At 42.5% G+C, this 20,024-nt stretch overlaps 1 protein-coding gene across 1 annotated transcript in view; it reads right to left on the minus strand.

Moving 5' to 3' along the window:
- The window catches only part of COL22A1 (collagen type XXII alpha 1 chain), a 228,500-nt gene that overhangs the window by 150,767 nt on the left and 57,709 nt on the right, over nucleotides 1-20,024 (minus strand). The window contains exon 4 of the mRNA XM_026790395.2: nucleotides 12,476-12,550. Coding sequence (XP_026646196.2) covers nucleotides 12,476-12,550 — 75 coding nt within the window. The remainder of the gene's footprint in view (nucleotides 1-12,475; nucleotides 12,551-20,024) is intronic.

The following is a 20,024-nucleotide window of genomic DNA, read 5'->3' on the forward strand; positions in this document are numbered from 1 at the left end:
TTTTTGGTGAGACAACAGCCTGGAGAGGAATGTGAAAAGTGAGAAAGGGATCAGGAAAGGCTCTGGACATCACAGCCTTGAGTGAGGTGTCTGGAATGTATTTACTCCAGTGGATTGCCAGCCACGAGCACTAATGTCAAACAAAGCAGCTTTTGCAGGAAATGCTCCATCCTCTGCTCTTGCTTAAACTCCCAGCTGAATTATAAACCTTGCCAATGCATTGATGAAGTGTCACCAATGGCCATGATCAGAGGAGTTGTCATCACCTGCTGCCTCACTAACACTTCTGAAAACAGCAATCTGTACAGCCTGTGACAAAATAGCTCATGCTGCTTTTACTGGAGGATGGTCAATGGCACTGAGCTTTATTCAGTGTGTGAATTCCTATGAAAAACAGTAACACCTGGGAGGCTTTCAGCAAATACATGAACTTGTCTGACATCTCTGCCCTCTTGAAAGTTTTCACAGATTTCTAGTGCCCACAGAGAAGAGCCTGCATGCTCTCAGTGTTCAACACCTCCGGTGTGGTCTGCAAGGTTATTGCCACTCTAAGGAGTTCTCATTTTTGTTATCTTAATTAATTTCTGTGCTAATATATACTCTAAAAAAAAGAGGGAAAATATGCTGTCATGCCATAAAGTAAGGTTTAATGAAATAGGTCTAGCAATAGTTATGTCAAGGCAGTGTAGAGGAGGTTGTTTTTTTTTTCTCCTGTATCTAGACATTTGGCATCCTTGTCTTCCACAGTGCTCTATGCTGAAAGCAGCAAATTCTGGACAGCCAAGATGTGGTTCAGTTCAGAGCTGGAGTAGAAGTGTCCAAATCCCAAAGGAGAGACTATTTACTTTATTCAGAATGTGTTGCTGTTATTGTTATCGTAGCCATTATCTGCTACAGCATTTTTGCTGCTCCTGACATTTCTTTCTCCACAGGAAAAGAAACCCTGTCAAGAGCTGAGTACCACATTTTAAGATCTCACTGAAGTGTCCATCTCAAAGGATTGTTGACCTCATCTAATCTAAGCCTACTTTCTTCCTGTTTGAAGCCATTTATCCCTGTCTGATTGCCACATGCATTTTTAAAATGTCTCTCCCCAGCTTTCCTGTCAGCCCCCTTTAAGTACTGAAGGTTGCAAGGTCTCCTTGGCCCCCTCCCTTCTCCTGGCTGAGCATCCTCAGATCTCTCAGCCCATCTTCACAGCAGAGGTGTTCCATCCCTCTGAGCGCCTTTGTGGCCTCCTCTGGACTCTTTCCAACAGTTCTACATCTTTCTTATGTTGGGTACCCCAGAACTGGATGCAGGACCCCAGATGGGGTCTCACAAGGACACAACCAAGGAGCAGAATGCCCTCCCTCACCTGCTGCCCACAGGGCTTTGGATGCAGCCCAGGACCCTTCAGGATTTTTGGGCTGCAAGTGCTCATGACTGAGATATGTTGAGCTTCTCATCCACCAGCACCTCAAGTCCTTCTCCTCAAGGGCTGCAATCAATACATTCTCTGGATTTGGTCTTGAGATTGCTCTGATTCACGTGTAGGACCTTGTACTTGGCCTTGCTGAACTTCATGAGGTTCAGCCCCACCTCTCCAGCATCTCCTGGTCCCTCTGGATGCCAGCCCTTCCTTTCAGTGTATGACTGCACTCACAGCTTGGTGTGCTTAGCAAACAAAGCCGAGGGTGCCTCAATCCCACGGCCCATGTCACTAAAAAAATGTCAAATTGTGTCAGCCCCAACACCAACCCCAAGGTACACCACTCACCACTGGTTTCCACTTGGACATCAAGCCATTGACCACAGCAGTTTGAATGCCAGCCCATCCAATTCCACCTGTCCAATTCCCATCTCTCCAATTTAGAGACAAGCCTGTCATGCAGCACAGTGTCAAAGGCATTGCACCACAGCAGGTACACAAGTCTTGCAGCTCACACTGCTCAGACCTGTGCTATTGCAAATGTTTGTAAAAATGTTTTTCCAACTGTCTCTGGCTGTCAGAAGAAATTACTTACAAAGCCTTACAAAAGACAAGAGTTCTTTCTTCTTGCCCCATTTATTTCACCGTATTCTACCTCTCCAGAAAAGATAGAAAAAGAAGCAGTCAATTTTTGGACGGACAATTCACACCACATTCAGCTCTCCCAGAAGTTTGATTCATCATCATCAGTCAGCAGCGGTTCCCTGACTTACCCCCAAAACATTAAGGACAGCACCTCTGGAGGAACAAACCAGAGATTTATTGGCTGCCCACAAGCCCTGCATGAAGCACTGCAGTGATGACTAAATGGGTTGAACAGGTCACTTAAAAAATTAGTTAGCTTGCAAGGGAATTTTGGAATTATAAAACTTTCCAGAGTCTATAGATTAAGGGTCTCAAGAGTGCTTTAAAGAGGTTCTTGCCATTAACCTTTTTCTCCACTGATGTTCCAGCTGGGATTCAAGCAGCACTTCATGCTGACCCAACTTTCTTCTTACCAGATCCCCATATTCCAGCAGGGAGAGCAGCTAAGAGCTTAACTTAATGATGAGGATTTGCTAAAGCAGATGGAACAGTTCTTACTCTAGCATGAAAGAGATATCTTCTAGCAAGCCTAGTACCTTCTAGGTCATACTCAATAAGGCTTAGAGCACATTTTAGATGGTCTCAGCTTTATAAAATTTATATGTCAGATTCACCCCTGGGGCATGATGCCACCACTCAGGCTGTGGGATTACTGTTCCTGGTTTGCTTACTCTCCTTCCTCTCCTTCACAGCACTGGAAAATACAATTTCTACTTTTCCTTAGCCCCAGGAAAGGAACAAGCCACAAGAGTCCCATGCAGACCACAAAAAGGAGTTTGATCTCAGCTCAAGCACCAATCCACATTTGGGATTATGAGGAGCAGAAACCTTACTTGAGGTGTTCAATGGAGTTATATTTCAAAAAGGAGCAATCTTCCAGAGGCAGTGAGGCAGGTGAACAGGCAGTCACTGAACTCAAACATGGGGCCACTCTTTCAAAAACATCAGTCTAAAGTTTCAGCCAAAACGGAGGGGGACAAATACAGCACTTGGTATCTTTACAAGAAAGAAAAGATTAACACTTCAGGAAAGATAAAATGAATATAAACCAGTAAGAAAATTATGCCAAAGATAGGAGAGAGAATTAAAAATAGAAGCAAGTAAGTGAATACACAATCCTAGCCACCTCACCTTGTGTAAAGGCTGTTGTAATCTAACCCCCAGCTTGCTGTAGAAACAGGAAATAAATTCATGTACGCAGCAGCTGCCTCTGAGGCAGCACCTTTCAACACCTGATCCCATGTTAACCACACAACACTTTATGTGGTGCATTGTTCTGTTTATCTGCATCTGTCCCCTGCTTCTCTCTTACCCTTCTGCCTCTTCAGTTTTCAAACAGTTGCAAGTGGCATATTGAGCAACACTGAAAGCTGGTTTTGACACTGAACTCTTTGGCTCATTACTGAAGGCTTTTCTTGTGTTGAAGTCATCTCCATTTTCTCAGTAATGGACACTCGGCTTGGTGCCACAGGCCCTCTTTCAGCTCCTTCCTGCTCCAGTGATTTACAAGATTAAACAGGAGTTCATTACTCCTTTGATGTCCTTTGTGTGCCAGATAGGCTTGTACCAGCTGAATTACCTGAGACTATTTGTATTAGGTTCTGGTTTTAATTAGTTCCCCTATTTTGAAAGCCTCTTTTGAGTTCCTCAGGTGTCAAGGTGTTTTGTGTTCCTCCAGAAAACCATAAAATGGCACATCTGGAAAGTCATTCCTTGGGACAGGGATGGGAGGACCTCAGTACAAGCAATTACTTTTTAATTTTAGTATTACTTTTAAGGTAAGAAAATATATTTAAGGAAAAGCATCTTACTAAGACCTGCTAGATTCTCCCTGTAATGCTGCCTGGGCTGTAAGAAAACTCAACCAATAAGCTGTTCGTGAAAATAAAAATATTTCCATTAATTTTAGGTGTGATGATCAAGGAGTAACATGAAAGCAGGTAGGGACTACTCTTTAGGAGACTGTCAAGGTGCCTTATGCCAGGTGACCAGTACAAAACAGATTAGACCTATCCCAAATCCTGTCCACTGCTGTCATCAGAGAGAATTCTCATCAGACAGACTAATTTAACTCCAAGAATTAGAAGTATTTTGTTCAGATTCTATATATGCCTTCTTCCCCTCATGTGTCCACAATAACCAGAAATCTTGCACAGATGAAAAATCCATGGGATGGTTTCTGAAGGAGAATTAATATAAAATATTTGGACTGAAAAATATCTAAAAGTATATCACAGTTAGACAACCTATTAGTCTTTTTATAGCCAAAGGATTAGTTGCTTCTTGGGCTATGAACAGTCAAAATTGAATTTATTTCCTTTTCATCAATCTCAAATGCACTGGAATAAGAAAACTACCTAGATTGTTTAACTTCTGGGAGAAAGCAAATATTTCCAGTCAAAGAATCACTTTCATGTGCATGTTTAACTCTTGCTAAACTTTCTTTGTCAATGCAGATGTCAGAATTTGTCAGTGCTGGGACTCAGAGCAGAGAAAGGCTTTCACAGGGACTGCTATGCTGTTACCAGTTTACTTCCTGCAAAAGCACATTTTAAAGTAAATTCAGCTTTCCTTCTCCATATTTCCTGACATTTTTTGAGAAGCTCAGCCAGGCTACCTGCTCCAGCACAGACCTGATTTGTCAGGTCATTCACTGTGTCAGGAATCCATTGAGATCCATGGCTCTGTGTAACAGCTACAACTCTGACCATATTAAGAAAAGTATTAATTTAAAACATAGTTTTCTTCTATTTCAAAGAACTCATCCCAGCTCTGTTGGTGCTACCCTGTTTTGCATACTGCAGAGGATGCTCCAGTATTTCCAGGCTCCTAATCCCAATTTGGTGATTCCCTACTCCCTGTTGGGGTGACTGTACATTTTCACTCATCATTTCTTCAGTTTCCTGTAGAAGATAAATTCCTTGGCTGACCAAAAATCCCAGAGAAACCAAGGTCCCCATGTTGGATAACTGGTGGGTCTGGGCACTGGGCATGAACAGTTTTAAGCCAGCCCACAGACCTGCAGTGGCCATGCTTAGAAACCACGAATAATTTATTGGTAATTATTGGCCTGCTTGACTTGTTGTGTTTTTTTATGGTTACTGGATATTAAAATGCCTTTGAACACAAGTGAACGATTTGTCAACCTCTGAAAAACTTCAAAGACCTTTTAAATGCAGTGATCTAGGCTATAGTGTTAAGATTAACTATTGCACAATAGATTGGTAGAATCACAGAATTATTAAGGTTGAAAAGCTCTCTAAGATCAAGCCCAACCATCAACCTGACACTTCCAGGTTCATCACCAAGCCATGTCCCCAAGTGCCACATCAACATGCCTTTAGAATCCTTCCAGGGATAATGATTCCACAAGTTCCCTGGCCAGCCTGATCCAGTGCTTGATCATCCCATCAGTGAAGATATTTTCCCTGATATCCAAACAAAACTTTCCCTGGCACAACTTGAGGCCATTTCCTCTGGTCTCTTGTTACCTGGAGTGAGAGACTGAGCCCCAGCTCACTACACCCTCCTCTCAGGGAGTTGTAGAGGGCAAAAAGGTCCCTCCTGAGCCTCCTTTTCTCCAGGCTGAACACCCCCAGTTCCCTCAGCTGCTCTTCATAAGAATTGTACATGGACTCCTAAAAAATGAGCCAACAGGACCTCAGTAAGGTCAATTGCACTGCAGATATCTCATCCACCAGCCCAGAGGACAAATCCACCTCACAGCCCAAGTCCAGCCATTTTCTCCAGCTCACTGGAGACTCACATAACTCCTGTGACTGCACTTACAGGTCAGCTGGTCCTTTCCCTATTTGCTTCTCATGACTTACAGTCACTATTGCCAGATGTCTGTACATCAGGAACTCAGTTTCAAATTCAGCTCAGACCAGTTTAACATTTTCTGGGGTGTTTTTTTTTAAGAGGTATTATTTCCTCCTCTCCCCACACTTTCTAGAGAAAATGTGGGGAGAGGAGGAAATAAGAAGCCCTGAGCCCTGTCCTATCAGCACTGCCTAGTGATGGATCACTGAAAAACACGAGTCCAAAGTGTGCCACAGCACAGCAAAGCTTCATCCTTCTGCCCCATCTCTCACAAATGTCTCAGCTGCTTCCAGTCCTGCCTGTGTGTGCACAACCCCAGGGATGGAGAGGAGAGTGGTGGTGTCTGCACCTGCTCCACCAGCCCTGCACACAGGCAGTCTCTGCTGGTGACCAATGTGTCTCTGCATCCTCTGTCCCCAGGCAGTGACCCCTCACAAATCTCTGCAGCTCTTCATGGACTGTTCACTGGCACCTTGGGGGCTTCCCAAGGAGACTGCCAAGTGCAGAAGGAGGGCACAATGTGGTGTCACACAGGCACCACAAATACACTTTTTTCCTCAGGAGGACATCGGTCAAATGTGCTTGTCCTGCAGATCCAGCAGCCTGGACACTCCAGTTGTCTCAAACCACCATGTGCTTTAGTGGGCAAATATAAATAGTCCCAGGGATATTGTAATTAGCTAGAGAGTCACTGGCATCTCTGGAATGTGCTGCAAACCACAGGAGCTGGAGACACACTGACAGCTGAGCACAGCCACTGCAGTCTGTAATTGTAGGGGACCAGTTTTACAACCAGTGCCTTCCTTGTAAAATGCCCAAACACCCTTTATAGGGTCACAGAAAAACACCATGGTCATGAATGTTTTGGAATTTTGGTTATTTTCTCATGGAGGTTTTGGAAACAGGGAAGAGTTGGAGGCTGAGGTCAGTCTGTGGGAGAACCCATGCAGATTCTGCTGCTGTTCACACACACGGCCCATGTGGCATTTGGGAGTTAAAGTCAGGGCTTTCATGTTCCTCCCTTGCCCAATTAACACCATCCAGTGTGGGATGTTTGATGCCATGTGTTGGTTGGAATTGTCCTTCCCCAGGGTTTATTTTTGTTAGAACTCTGAGGAAATCCATTCAGGCCTTTCTTCACTTCCATGGCAGAATCCCCTGAAAGCAGCAGCCAGTATCTGTTGAGGAGTATTATCTCCTCTGGTAATGTTCAGGACTAGAGCTCAGCTCACACTTAATTCTAGGGATCATCCAGATTTCTGCAACCAAATCCCATATCCAGCAGGTCTGCTCTAAAATACAAATAATTCAAATGTGAAGTCTTAAAAACTCAAGTATAATTCATTTTAAATAACATTCATATGTAGCTTTGATGCAATATTATGGCTCCTAAAAATGCACAAAGGTCACATCTGCAGGATGCAAAATATTATAATTGTGTTTTCCTGCTTGGTCAAAACCCTTTCTTAAATGCTGATTGAATGAAAATGACAATTCAGCATAATAAGAGGTATTAAATAAAATAAAGGGGAGGAGGGGGGTGTTACTGAGTATTTTAGGGCAGATGAGTTAAACCCTCTTTTGTCTTTATTTGTCTTTTAAAAAACCCATTCAAAACACAGTGCCCACAAGAATGCTCTAAGGACTTTGTTTAAACCATTATTAAGCATTAGTTTAAAATAGCAGACTTCCTGGATGATAAAGTGATATTCTACGCAAATTCCTTCCTTTCTTTCAAAATTCCCCGTTGATTTCTAATGCATTCAGTGACATATTCAGTGTTATATTCTGAATTCACATGTTGTGTACTGTTAAACAGATGCTGCTTCACTTCACTGACAAAATTCTCTCAGTAGTAAAGCTGCCTATATATTCTTGCTCATCCAACCCCATTTCACTGTGGCACCCCTTCCTGTGTGCTACAGCTGGAGATTTCTTATTTAAATGCTTTGAGACCAGAGGGTCAGAGAGTACAAACCTCTGCTCTGAGAGGACTCAGGACTATCCATCACTGATTGCTTGTCTCCATCAGTGCTACTTCACCTCTTGTCCCAGTGCTTCATATCTCTGACAGCTTCAACCTCCTTCTGATGTCTTGGATGTATGTCTTAAACAGCTGACAGCCATTTTCTATTGCTGCCTTTGTCCTTCAGCCTGAGTGGCCCCCCCCCTCCCTCTTGCTGTTCTCCTGATTTATGATCAGAGAGCAATATTATCTCCCCTTTCCACCTGCACACTGCAAGATTAACCAAACCCAGGATTTTAATTGCCTCTCTCTGGCTCCTGAACACACTAAGAGCTCCTCAAGGCTGAATCCATCTTTCCTGAACTAAAGAGGTCTGAGCAAACTTTTCTAGATGAGCAGTAACCAAAAGCCCTGTCAAGTCTCAGGAATTCTTCCCTTCTCTACCTTGTCCAGTAACAACCCCTGCATTTTCCCCAGCTCTACAGGACTGTGATGTACAAACTGCTGCTAAGACCCCATCAGTTCACACAGGAGGAGTTTATAGTTTATAGTCCTGATATTGATCCATACCTTAACCATTTGGTATTGATCCATACCAAAACAGGCCTTTTAAACTGACCCAGTTAGTTGGAAAAAAATCCCTGGGTTTTGGAGCCATTGATCCCAATCCATAGAGTGGAAACTCAAAGGGTAAATTAGACCTAAAACTGGACCCTGAAGGACTTCATCACTACACACACTCTAACTCATTATTCCCTTTCCTAGAAACTTCCTGATTGTCTCCCTGCCAGGCAGTTTCTGTCTCATTTTACATTTATTTTTCTCTGCCCTTTTCCACTTCAGCAGTGACTTTCAATGCAGTACTCAACAAAAGCAGATAGATGAGATTTACTTAGTCCAGTTTGTCTAAAGAAAAGAAATCATCTGTCTTTTATAGGAAAATACTAATCTAGAGCTTTGGCTCTCCTCCACAATGGGGTTTTCTGATGCAGTTATTTGATTCTGCATGGAGCCACTTTCACTACCTCACTCCTATTCTCAGCCTGTGACTTAACAAAATCCCATGAATCTTCAACCTCAGCCACACCATTGTTTCCCTTTATCTCACAGAGTTCCTCCTTTTATAGCTCATTTTATGTTTTAGCTTCTATTTTTAGTTCTGCTGATACAGGGTGACTCAATCCATCCACTTAGATGCAAACACAGAACTAAATGTAGCAGGTCATGATGTAACTTGTATGCTGGTAGGGTAGGCAAGAATGGGCTGGAATTGGTGATGCCTTGTGTGAAACAATTGTCTGTGCCTTCTGTTGCTACATTTCACACAATAAAAATATAAGAAAAAAAATTAAAAATCCTCAGAAATATTTTTGCACTCAGTTCTGAGGTCTTGTCCTTCTCTGAGAGAGGAAAAGGTGTTAAATGCAAGATTTTAAATCTGTTTTCCCTGTCCCCAAAATGAGATTTACTGCAACTTTTACTCCATGAGACTGAACTTTGTGTCCATCTATAAACAAATTTGTGCAATATATAGCTCTGAAATTCAGTGTTAGGAGCCTGTTGGGCAAGGATCAGTTCTGGTTCCTAGAGGAGCTCAAGGCACAGGTGTTAACTTGTGCACATGAGGAGATGGGGGGCAGAGTCTCAGGACTTCTGCTGGTCAGAGTGACCCCAAGATACATTAGAAAGTCTCTTTTCCCAGCCTGGCTGTCGAAGAAGGAGTCAGAACTCTGCAGTTCTCAATCTCAAGGTTGTTTATTGTTTCTTATCTGTAAAATTCTTTCTCTGGCCTGCAGAGGTCTGCTCACCAGGTCAGACAGAGGCTCTCTGTCTGCCCTCGGGGCAGTGTTATCTTTTTATACTAAAAACTACTTGTACATTATTTACCATAACTTCCCAATACCTATCACCTATGTTAGACAGTGAGCTTCTACTATAAATCAATCTAAAAGTGCCAAAATCACAGCAGAAGATGGAGGCCAAGAAGAAGAAGGAGAAAGGCTGGACAGGCCCAGATTCCTCCATCTTGCCCCTTGAACCCCCATTCTAAAAACCCCCAAAAAATCTATTTTTCCACCCTGTGACAAACTGATTATTATTCTACTTAGTCCTCTGCAGCTTGCAGATCCTCATATAAGGTTTGGAATTTTTTCCATGGGTCATAATCAAAGTCACAGGTGTCTTGGGTTCTGTTCCAGGGTCTCTGAGCACCCTGGCATGGGTTTGGGCTATCCAGGACAGCCAGAGGGATGCCCTGAATTCCAACAGCAGAGGAACAGCCGCCCCTGAGTGCTGTCACCCACAGACACATCCCAGAGCTGAGCCTCCCTCCCAGGTGTGAGGGAGCAGGACACAGGCTGTGCCTCACAGCTGAAGGGCAATCCCTTTTGAGGTAGAACACAAAACCTTTCATCTCAACACATCCTTTTGGAATGGGAAGCACAGCACAGTGGGCCAACTGAAATTTTCCAGTTTAGCTGGAGGAAGGTAATGTTTTTCTGTTGGAATCAGACCCAGGAGCCCAGAGCCTTCAAAAATACTATGGAGTAAGTAAGGAGCACATAAGGAGTGGAACAGCACTTTGATTTATATGATCCATCTCCAGCAGCAAACAATCCTTAGCAGACCCAGACTATCCGTTCCATTTTTTCCAAGAAAGAGGCACACATTTTCCTGATCATCAGTAGCCAGATGAGAAATAAATAATTTTCCCACCATATTGGAGCAGTCAGGGGCCTTCTACAGTCCTCTGTATTGGTGATGAGGGACTGAAGTTGTCACTTTTAATTAAATGCTGTAACTAATCTGTTGTTAAGACACTGAATGCAACAGCAAACATTTACAGTGAACAGATATCCCTTAGGTGAAATAACTGATCAGCCTGGCCAGATGTGCAAAAAATTAATTTCTGCTTATGGAATTCCCTAACATAGTGGGGAAAAAAAAGCATTGTGATACTGACCAGATTGGAAGAGTGCCCAGAGGATCTATGAAGTGTCCATCTTTAGAGAAACTGAAAACTCAATTATACAAGAGACATCTTATATCATTTTAAAATGGGCCAAATTTTGAAGGAGACCCCATTTTGAGTGGGATTTTGGACTAGATGATTTCCACAGGACCCTTCCAAGCTGAACTAACATACAGATCTAAGACAGCAAAGTTATCTTTTATGTTCTGAACACAAAAGAAGATCTCAACATTCTGAATATTGACTTCTTTCCTAGGAGGGAAGAAGGACTTGAAGATAATATGAAAAATACCTCAAAAATATTACAGAAGAGCCTAAGAGTCTATAAATATATATATATATATATTTTATATATATATATATATACACACATATGTAAATATTACTGCATATAGGCATGCACACCTCACTCTACCCAAAACTTTGGTGCCAGATCTGAATTGGGATTCCTGTCCTATACATTGCTCAACAAAAGATATTTCTCACAAGTAAAATAAAAGCATAGAGTCTACTAGTTAGCACTTGAATGAAAATTCAGATAAACATGAACTGGAAATAGGATACCACTTGTAGCTACATTCTTCTAGAAAGGATCACATAGAAGGTGATCATCTGAGAAGGGACACAATCCTCCCACTCATTCTGAGCAGCAGCTTCCACTGCAGATAGGTTCATTCAGACTGAGTTGCTCCAAAGTTTGCCAGCCCAGAGACAAAAGGACTTTCAGAACAGGTTAATTCAAGACCCAGCAACAGACATCAGTTCAAAATAGGTGTTTGGGGATAATCTGCTTGGGTCTAATGGTCACAAAAAATGTTACCACCCAACACTATCACAGGCTCAGATGTAATCAGAATACAGCCAAAATAAGCTGCCCACAGACAGCACAGTTGGAGCTGGTATTTTGTGCAGGCAGTGAAAATCCCCCAATGAAAAATTTCTGAATGAGTAGCAAGGCTGTCAAACACTGAGCATTGCTACTCATAATCAAGCTGCAGAAGAACCTTCAGCCTCCCACTGCAGTGACTTGTGTCCTTGGGTCAGTCACAATTATCCCCAATGCAACCTTGATGGGCATCTTTTCTCTGCCAGCAGCTCAAGAAGTCTTGGGAGGCTGGAAAAGAGGCACAGCCCAAACAAATATCTAACATTAGGTCCTTCAGCTGGCTGAGAAGATGTATCAGAGCTCACAGAAAAGCGGAGCTATCACCAGACTGTATTTCCCCTTGATCTCTCACCAGTGCTTCAGAAAATCTTTTATTTAAGTAAATGCACACATAAACCTTTCTCCACTGGTAATTACCACTGTGCTTGGATTTCCCCAACAATCACAGATCAAATAAATGGACATTAAAACTCATTAAATGTGCAGTGGTGAGAAAAAAATCATCTCCAAGACTTATTGCACTCCACTAAGCTCCACTGGCTTTTTAATTTGATGCCATATCAAAAGAAAGTTTGTGATTAATTTGGTGTTGGCTGTCAACAGATAACTCATTTGAAGCCTCACAGTTTCTAATACACTTTTTCACCACTGCACAGGTGTTGGAATAAGAAAATTCCATCTAGGAAAGGTGCAATGAATCAGAGCATCACACAAGAAATGCACAGTTGTGCTGTTTCCGTTCCCAGAGGGACAGCAAAATGTGTTTCTGTTTACCTGGGATCTCATCGGTGCCCCCATTGGTGTGTTTGAACCGGTCTCCTTCCACGTGGACATTTGGACACAGGACATCTGAAAAGCAAAAGAACCAGGACAAAATTATCCCAAGGAAACACATCACTGGGGAAGCTGCAGAACAAACAAAGGCTGATCTGATCTGCTGGGCTTTGTACGTGGCACCTCAGCAATAATCCCATCCCATCTGCACATCCTAAATACCCTTCCTCTCCCCTATAGCCTAATTTCATGATGGACAAGAAACCCCATACACTATGTCTGGTTCTGAGCCACTTTTTTCTGCCTGACCAGACAGAATGACAAAACAGATGAACTGAGCCTTTCCATCAGTTGGGACAACTCTGTGTTTTTGTCTTTCTGTCTGTAAATCTGCATGAAAATCACAAATACAGAATGGGCTTCCACTCTCAGCTTGGCTGGAAGGGAAGCTCTGAAAGGGCAGCTGACATTGAGGTGCTGCCCAAACTTTTCATAAAGGACAGCTCCTCCTCTGGAAAACCTCCCTGATTTTTTTCAAGCAGAAATTGGAGTTAAATGACTAAAACTTTGCAGAGTATTCACCCCTACACACAGGTTTTAAAAAGTCATGAAAATACCCAGCCTTTGTCAGCCATTTCTCATGCTCCCAATTAGTGTCAACACAATTGCAGATAAATGCTTCTCCATAGAGAACTGTCTACGTATCCACCCCTTTCCTGCCAAATCTTTGAAATAACTTTTATTTATGCTTTCTTTTGCCAGATCAATAGGTTATTGCACACTTGTAAACAATGGGGGCAGGTAGCTCAAGGGATCATTTTAATGAGAAGAACTGGTGGAGATATCAGGTCTGTTCAATATTATAATTATAACAATAACAAAACAACAATAACAATAGTAGCAACCATAACAATAACAAATATATGTCGTTATATGTATAACACTAGACTTATTAGAGGGCCACAGAGATGATGTGAGGCCTGGAGCTCCTCTCCTGTGAAAATAGGCTGAGAGAGCTTGGGTTGTTCAGCCTGGAGAAGAGAAAGTTTCAGGAAGACCATAAAGAACCTTCCACTAATTAAAAGGGGCTTTCAAAAAGTGTGGAAGGGACCTTTCACATAGGCAGATAGTGATAGGGACAATCTTTTATTACCTCTTAAAGAACTGTAGCTCCACTTTTGCCTGTGTTTTACAAATATCCTGTGCTACCTTTGACTCCTCCCCTCCTGCCTGCCTCTAAGGAATGAGCATAAATAGCTGGCAAGGGAAAGAGGTTTATTACAATGCTCACTTTCCAGTGACTTTCCAGCCACAAAATAATTCACAGAGACTCAGACTAGGTTGGTACTTCCCTATCCCATTTATCAGCAAAGCACTGTAGGTCCAAAGGAGCAGAGTGCAGGACTGACAGCACATTCATCAGTCCCAAGGAGCCACCAGGTCTCGTTGCCACACCCAGGGCTGCATTTTTGGGAAGGAAGACAAAGCTGCCCTCCTTCTGCTGGAGCCTTTTCTGTGAAACTCCAGACACAGGTGAACATTTTAGTGTCAAAGAGCATTTATGCCCATTTTTTCTGCTCCTGTCAGGCAAAATTCTGAGCAAATACTTGTGATGCTCAGAGGATTTGCAGTAATGAACACCCACTGAAAATGGGAGAGACAGTAAAAAATCTGCACTGCAGCTAAGGCTCTGGTAATTTGTGAATCTTTATAGATTTACAGAAGAGAAAGTACAGCTGAATGACCTAAGCTTTCAGCCTCTCCTGCCTGTTACATCCTCTGCTTGCAGTTGCCTTTAAATATCTATTGTTTAAAACTTCTGTCTTGTCTGCAACCTTATATAATACTCTGTCAATCATTTGCTTTATCCAAAATTTTTATCAGCAAAGATTTTGCATTTATATCCATGGGGTTCATGGAAATTTTTAATAGCACCAGAAGTGCTAAATATTCTTTTACAGTTGCACCAGGAATGATGACTTTCCAGTGACACCTGCTACATGAGATCAGTCAGCTTTTAATCCATTGTAGAGTGCTACTTTTTAATGCAAATTCAACTCAATACATAGTAACTATGCCTAAGAAAAACTGTACTTTATTAAAGAAGAAATGTATTTTATCAAGGTAGTTACCATATCAACCAAACTGTAACTCTGCAGAAGAAAATTAGTTTTGTTAGTAATGACCTCTTTCTCATAAAATTATAATTCTTGAATAGGGATACATAATAATTCCTTCCCTGTAATACTTAATTCACTGGCTTCAATATCAAACATTATTTTTTTGGGAGTGAGATCAGGAAAATTGCTCTATACCTATACATATGGACCATTTTTCAATTTCTAATAGCCTTACATTATCAACATTTCAAAGAACCATAATTGGAGGAACTAGGAAGCTCTGTGTGAGTAAATTTGCAGATGACACCAAGCTGTGTGGTGCTGTTGACACACCTGAAGGATGGGACCATCCAGAGGGACCCGGACAAAAGTGGCTCATGGAAATCTCATCAATTGTATTTGCAGGGACCCTTGTGGGAGGCAGGAATGATGAATCTGACTCCATGTTCTCAGAAGGCTAATTTATTATTTTATTATACTATATTACATTAAAGAATGCTAAACTTAACTATACTAAAGAATACAGAAAGGATATTTACTCAATGCTACAAAGCTAATAATGAAACTCATGACTCTCTCCAGAGTCCCAAAACAGCTTGGTCCTGATTGGCCAAAGAGTCAAAACAACTCACACCAGAGTCCAATGGAACAATCACCTGTGGATAAACAATCTCCAAACACATTCCACATGAGCAAAACAGAGGAGAAGCAAATGAGATAAGAGTTGTTTTCCTTTTCTCTGAGACTTCTCAGATTCCCAGGAGAAAAATCCTGGGCGAAGAGATTTTTTCCAGCTGCACTTGGGCTGGGGCAATCCTTGGTATCCATCCAGGCTGAGGATGGAAGGGGCTGAGAGCAGCCCTGCCCAGAAGGACCTGGGGGTGCAGGGAGCTGCCCCTGGGCACTGGCAGCCCAGGAACCCCCTGTGTCCTTGGTTTGTGAGGGCTTCCTGTTGAAGGAAGCATTTCTGAGAGTAATTTACCAGCAGATCCCCTCTTTTCTGTAAGCAAATATGAGATATGTTTGATGAGGAGGGACTTAAGCTTTCAAACATCATTTTTTTAGAACCTTCCCTATGAAAAAAAAATCCCAAAGCTCTCAAATATTTTAAAAGCAAGACACAATATGTCCTACAAATACATGTTCTGCAAAGAGATGTGTCAGAAGAATGTGTTGGCTCAGGAATATTCACTACTGCTAAAATAACATTAAATAACCTACTGCAATTAAAATGTAACAATCGGGCTGCAAGTTTGGAAAAGTGATCTGATTGTTTGCCTCCAAGCCATTTAAGAAGAAATTCAAGGAAATTGGATAGGAAACAAAAGGGAAAATAAAAGAGAATGAGAAAGGAGTGGAGAGGGAGGGAAGGAAGGAGGAAAGGAGGGAAGGAGGGATGGAGGGAAGGAGGGAAGGAAGGAAGGAAGGAAGGAAGGAAGGAAGGAAGGAAGGAAGGAAGGAAGGAAGGAAGGAAGGAAGGAAGGAAGACAAAGGAAGGAAGGAAGGAAGGAAGGAAGGAAGGAAGGAAGGAAGGAAGGAAGGAAGGAAGGAAGGAAGGAAGGAAGGAAGGAAGGAAGGAAGGAAGGAAGGAAGGAAGGAAGGAAGGAAGGAAGGAAGGAAGGAAGGAAGGAAGGAAGGAAGGAAGGAAGGAAGGAAGGAAGACAAATCCCCATTGCCAGCTTTCCATCCTTGTGTCCATAGGACTCTGCTGAAGTAGTTTCTTACATTTCATTTTAATTCTTTCAAGGATAAGCAAGCCCTCAGCTGCCAAGGGCTCCTCTGGGGACTGGTGTATAATGAATGCTGAACATGTGTAGCTGTCAAGTTCCACAAGAATAAAGTAGAGAGGTGAGAATGGAAACACAAGAAGGTTAAAGCAAACATTATTTATTATCATGTTTCTATTTTTTTTTCTTTCCAGACTGACAATTTTAGGATTCCAGAATCTCAGCAGCACCCAGTGCATTGGCAGAGACTCAGACACTGAATCTCCATCATTATTCTATTCCCACAAGAGAAATTCTCTGGTTTCTCTCAAAACGTGTGATATTCCCAATCCAAATATTTGAATTGTCTCATCCCCTGATATTAAAATTTACCCCCTTGTAATCCTGACCATGAATAAGGCCAGTACAGGGCAAATGCAGGCTTCCTTACAAGTTGTTTCCCAAAACTTTACAGGCAGAAAAACTTGACAGGGAGACAGCCTGGTAAGAAAGAGGAATTTGGGTTAAGGAGTGGGTGAGTTTCATATTCTTATGTGGATAGTATTGCAAATTTTTTCTGCATTGAAATAATTTTCCCATTGAAGATTGCTCTTGAAGGGGAAGAGGCCTGGTGAGAAAATTGTTTCCTAAAGTCAAGAATATTTCATGAAAGTAGTTTCTCAGAGGAGCTTTCCCAGAGCCCATTAGCTCTGTTCTTTAATTACTCAGGCAGTTCTCTGTGCAGCAGCTCCTCCAGCACATTTAATTCCCTGCATTCAGTTGATGACTCCTATATATAGTACTACCTCTATTTGTTCTTTTCTTTTCTTTTACAGAACATCACACATAGACCATTTTATAGCTTCCAAATTTAAGAGTTTTTTCCCCTCAGTCTTTTAAAAATGACAGAATGCCTCCACTCTCTGCCCATATTACTGAATATTTTTTGGCAAATGTTTGTTGTCAGATATTCTCTCCCTGAAAATAACACAATCCATAAAGTGCCACCCACCATGGAAACAAATTTATAAAGAAAAATGTGGCATTTTTTTCAGCTACAGAGGCAGGCAGCCCTGACAGTGCAATGATACTGCAACAGTGTCTGTACTAACATTATAATTTGCAGCAAGGTGTAGGTACAACAGAGCATCACAGCAATTATATGATTACACCTTGCAGTTTAATGCCTTGTGCAACTCTCCTTTTCTTTCTGAAATCACACTGAATCTTCACACCATGGAGTCTGAAGTCCATCAATGCCAGGAAAATCACTTGTTGAGGCTGTTGTTTGTGTCTTTTTTCCTTCAAATAATGCCTACAGTGATGCTGGATGAGGTTTCCACATTTGTTGTCACACAAAGTCTCTCTGTCACTACAGTGATAGAATCAGAGCATCCTGGAGTGCTTTGGGCTGGAAGGGACTTTAAATCCTCTGTTTCCATCTCCTTTGTCATGGGCAAGGACATTTCACAAGACCAAGTTTCACAGGGCCCCATCCAACCTGGCCTGGAACACTTCCAGGGATCCAGCACCCACAGCTTCTATAGCCAACATGTTCCACCCTCACAGTGAAGAATTTCTTCATGATATCTAATATAAACCTGCCCTCTTCCAATTTAAAACCATTACCATTTTCCTATCACTACAAACCCTTGCCAAACAAACCCTCTCCAGCTCTCTTGTAGAGCTCATAAATGCTGATGGTGAAATGAAAAGGGAACAGCAAACCCTCACCACAGCACAGCTTTCAGGCAGAGAAAACACAGCCACAGCCCACCCTACTCCTCAAAAAGCTGTCACATTTTTCCACTAAAATATTGTTCTGAAAATGCACCAGTGCCCAGCTGAACTGCTCCCCAGGCTCCCCTGTCTGCTGAGAAAGTCCCAAGTGACTTCAGTGGTACATTGGGATTCTGTGTCCACAGGGCTCCCTCCCCTTTTCTAGCACAGGAGCCAGAAAAAGTGAATTTCTGTGTGACATCCATTCAGTGCTGGCACTGCTCAGAAGATGGTGTGTTTCACACAGTGAGGAAGCAAAATCACTGCAGGGTATTATACCCCAGACAGCTCCCATGCAACACTCATTTAAGGTCCCAGGCAAGAGGACACTCTTCTTTGAAAGGCTCTTTCTATAGAATGGAGAAGCAGAGCTCCTTCAAAGAGCAATTCAGAACAGAAACCCAATTTAGGTGCCTTGATGTAGCCCTAAAAAAGCCACTTTCTTCCCATTGTTTCTAGGGGAAATCTAGGAACACACACAGTTCCCAAATTAGACATGTATCAAAGGCACCAGAGTTACATCCATCCAATTAAAACAAGCATGGTTGGGTGCATTCCTGGGCACTGAGGCCAAGGCATGTTCAAGCCCATATCTCTGCTAGCAAATGGTCATAGCCTCCAATACTCCCTGTCATGTTGGAAATACCCATCTGGAGCCCAGACATGTTTCAGTGCAGTGTCAGCTTGCCTGGGGGGAAACATGCCAAACCCCAGGGCAGAGGAGTGCATTCCACTGCCCAGGAATGCTTCTGGCCACATTTAGTCACTAGTTCAGATACAGCCCGTAAAATTCATCCTTTGCTAAGAGTTCTCTAATACAGATCAAAAGCAATCAAAATGCTAAATTGATTTTATGGTCACAGGCCACCAATCCTGAAATGCATTCAGTGCAAATGGGAAAGTGGGAAGGGGGCTGTGTGCACAGCAAAGCAATACTATATCCTGTTTAAACAGGGACAGCAATGCAGGGAGTTCTGGCATTTGCAAAGCACTTGAAGCCCTTTTGAAGATGAAAAAGTAAATTTAAAAAAAAAAAAAGTTAAATTCCTCTCCTGCAGTTTTCTTCCTGTTCTGCCTGACACTAGAGTTTCACATTGGAGAGATGTGAAAAATACTGTTTTCCCCACAATGTGGCAAGCTGCACTGTGCATTTATACCATCTTCTCAGCCTGGATCCAAGCATCTCTCTCTTCTCCTTGTGTTACTATCAATTGGCTTTTTTATTTTTCCTTTCTCTCTCTCTCCTGTGCTCTGGATCTTGATTCCAAAAGAGACAATGCTCCTCAAGGTGCTCCCACCCCAACAGCACACAAAAGTGACAATTACACACCTGCACCAACACAGGGAATCCTTTACAGCCCATCAGCTCCATCTCTAGGCTGACCCCATAACCCTATCATAAAGTCAGCTTCAGATGCTCTTTGGAATTTTCTAGAGAAGTTCCTGAATCTTGGTGAGGACTCATCTTTCCAAAGGATACCTGCACCTCAGGATGCTCAGAGAACTTCTCCCTCTCTAATGCACCCACACAAATGCTAGAAACTCCTGGTATGACTGGCAGCACAAGTATATTGTCAAGAGGACTGATGCAATTAGCACCATTCAAGTGAGCAGCATACAGAATTAATTTGCACATGCTCCCACAGGGAATAAGTGGCACTCTGGGAGCTATGAAAATAGCATCAGGCCTTGGCACTTCCAAGCTAATTTGCTTGTGTCTGCCCCTAAACAAACACAGAGACTGTGTGCCAAGGAGCTTGTCAGCAAACAGCACAAGGTTTGGAGGAAAGCAATTAGCAGCTGCTCTCCATCCAGGCCAGGAGCTGATTGCTGCTCTGGGACACGAGTCCACCTCCTTCTCTCCTTCTGGGAAAAAGGTGAAGCTTCACCATGCTAAGTGTCCTTGACTGGAGTGAGCCACAGGGCTTCTCCTGAGTGGCCAAC

This window comes from Zonotrichia albicollis, chromosome 1 (assembly GCF_047830755.1).
Source record: "Zonotrichia albicollis isolate bZonAlb1 chromosome 1, bZonAlb1.hap1, whole genome shotgun sequence".
Classification (NCBI taxonomy): Eukaryota; Metazoa; Chordata; class Aves; order Passeriformes; family Passerellidae; genus Zonotrichia; species Zonotrichia albicollis.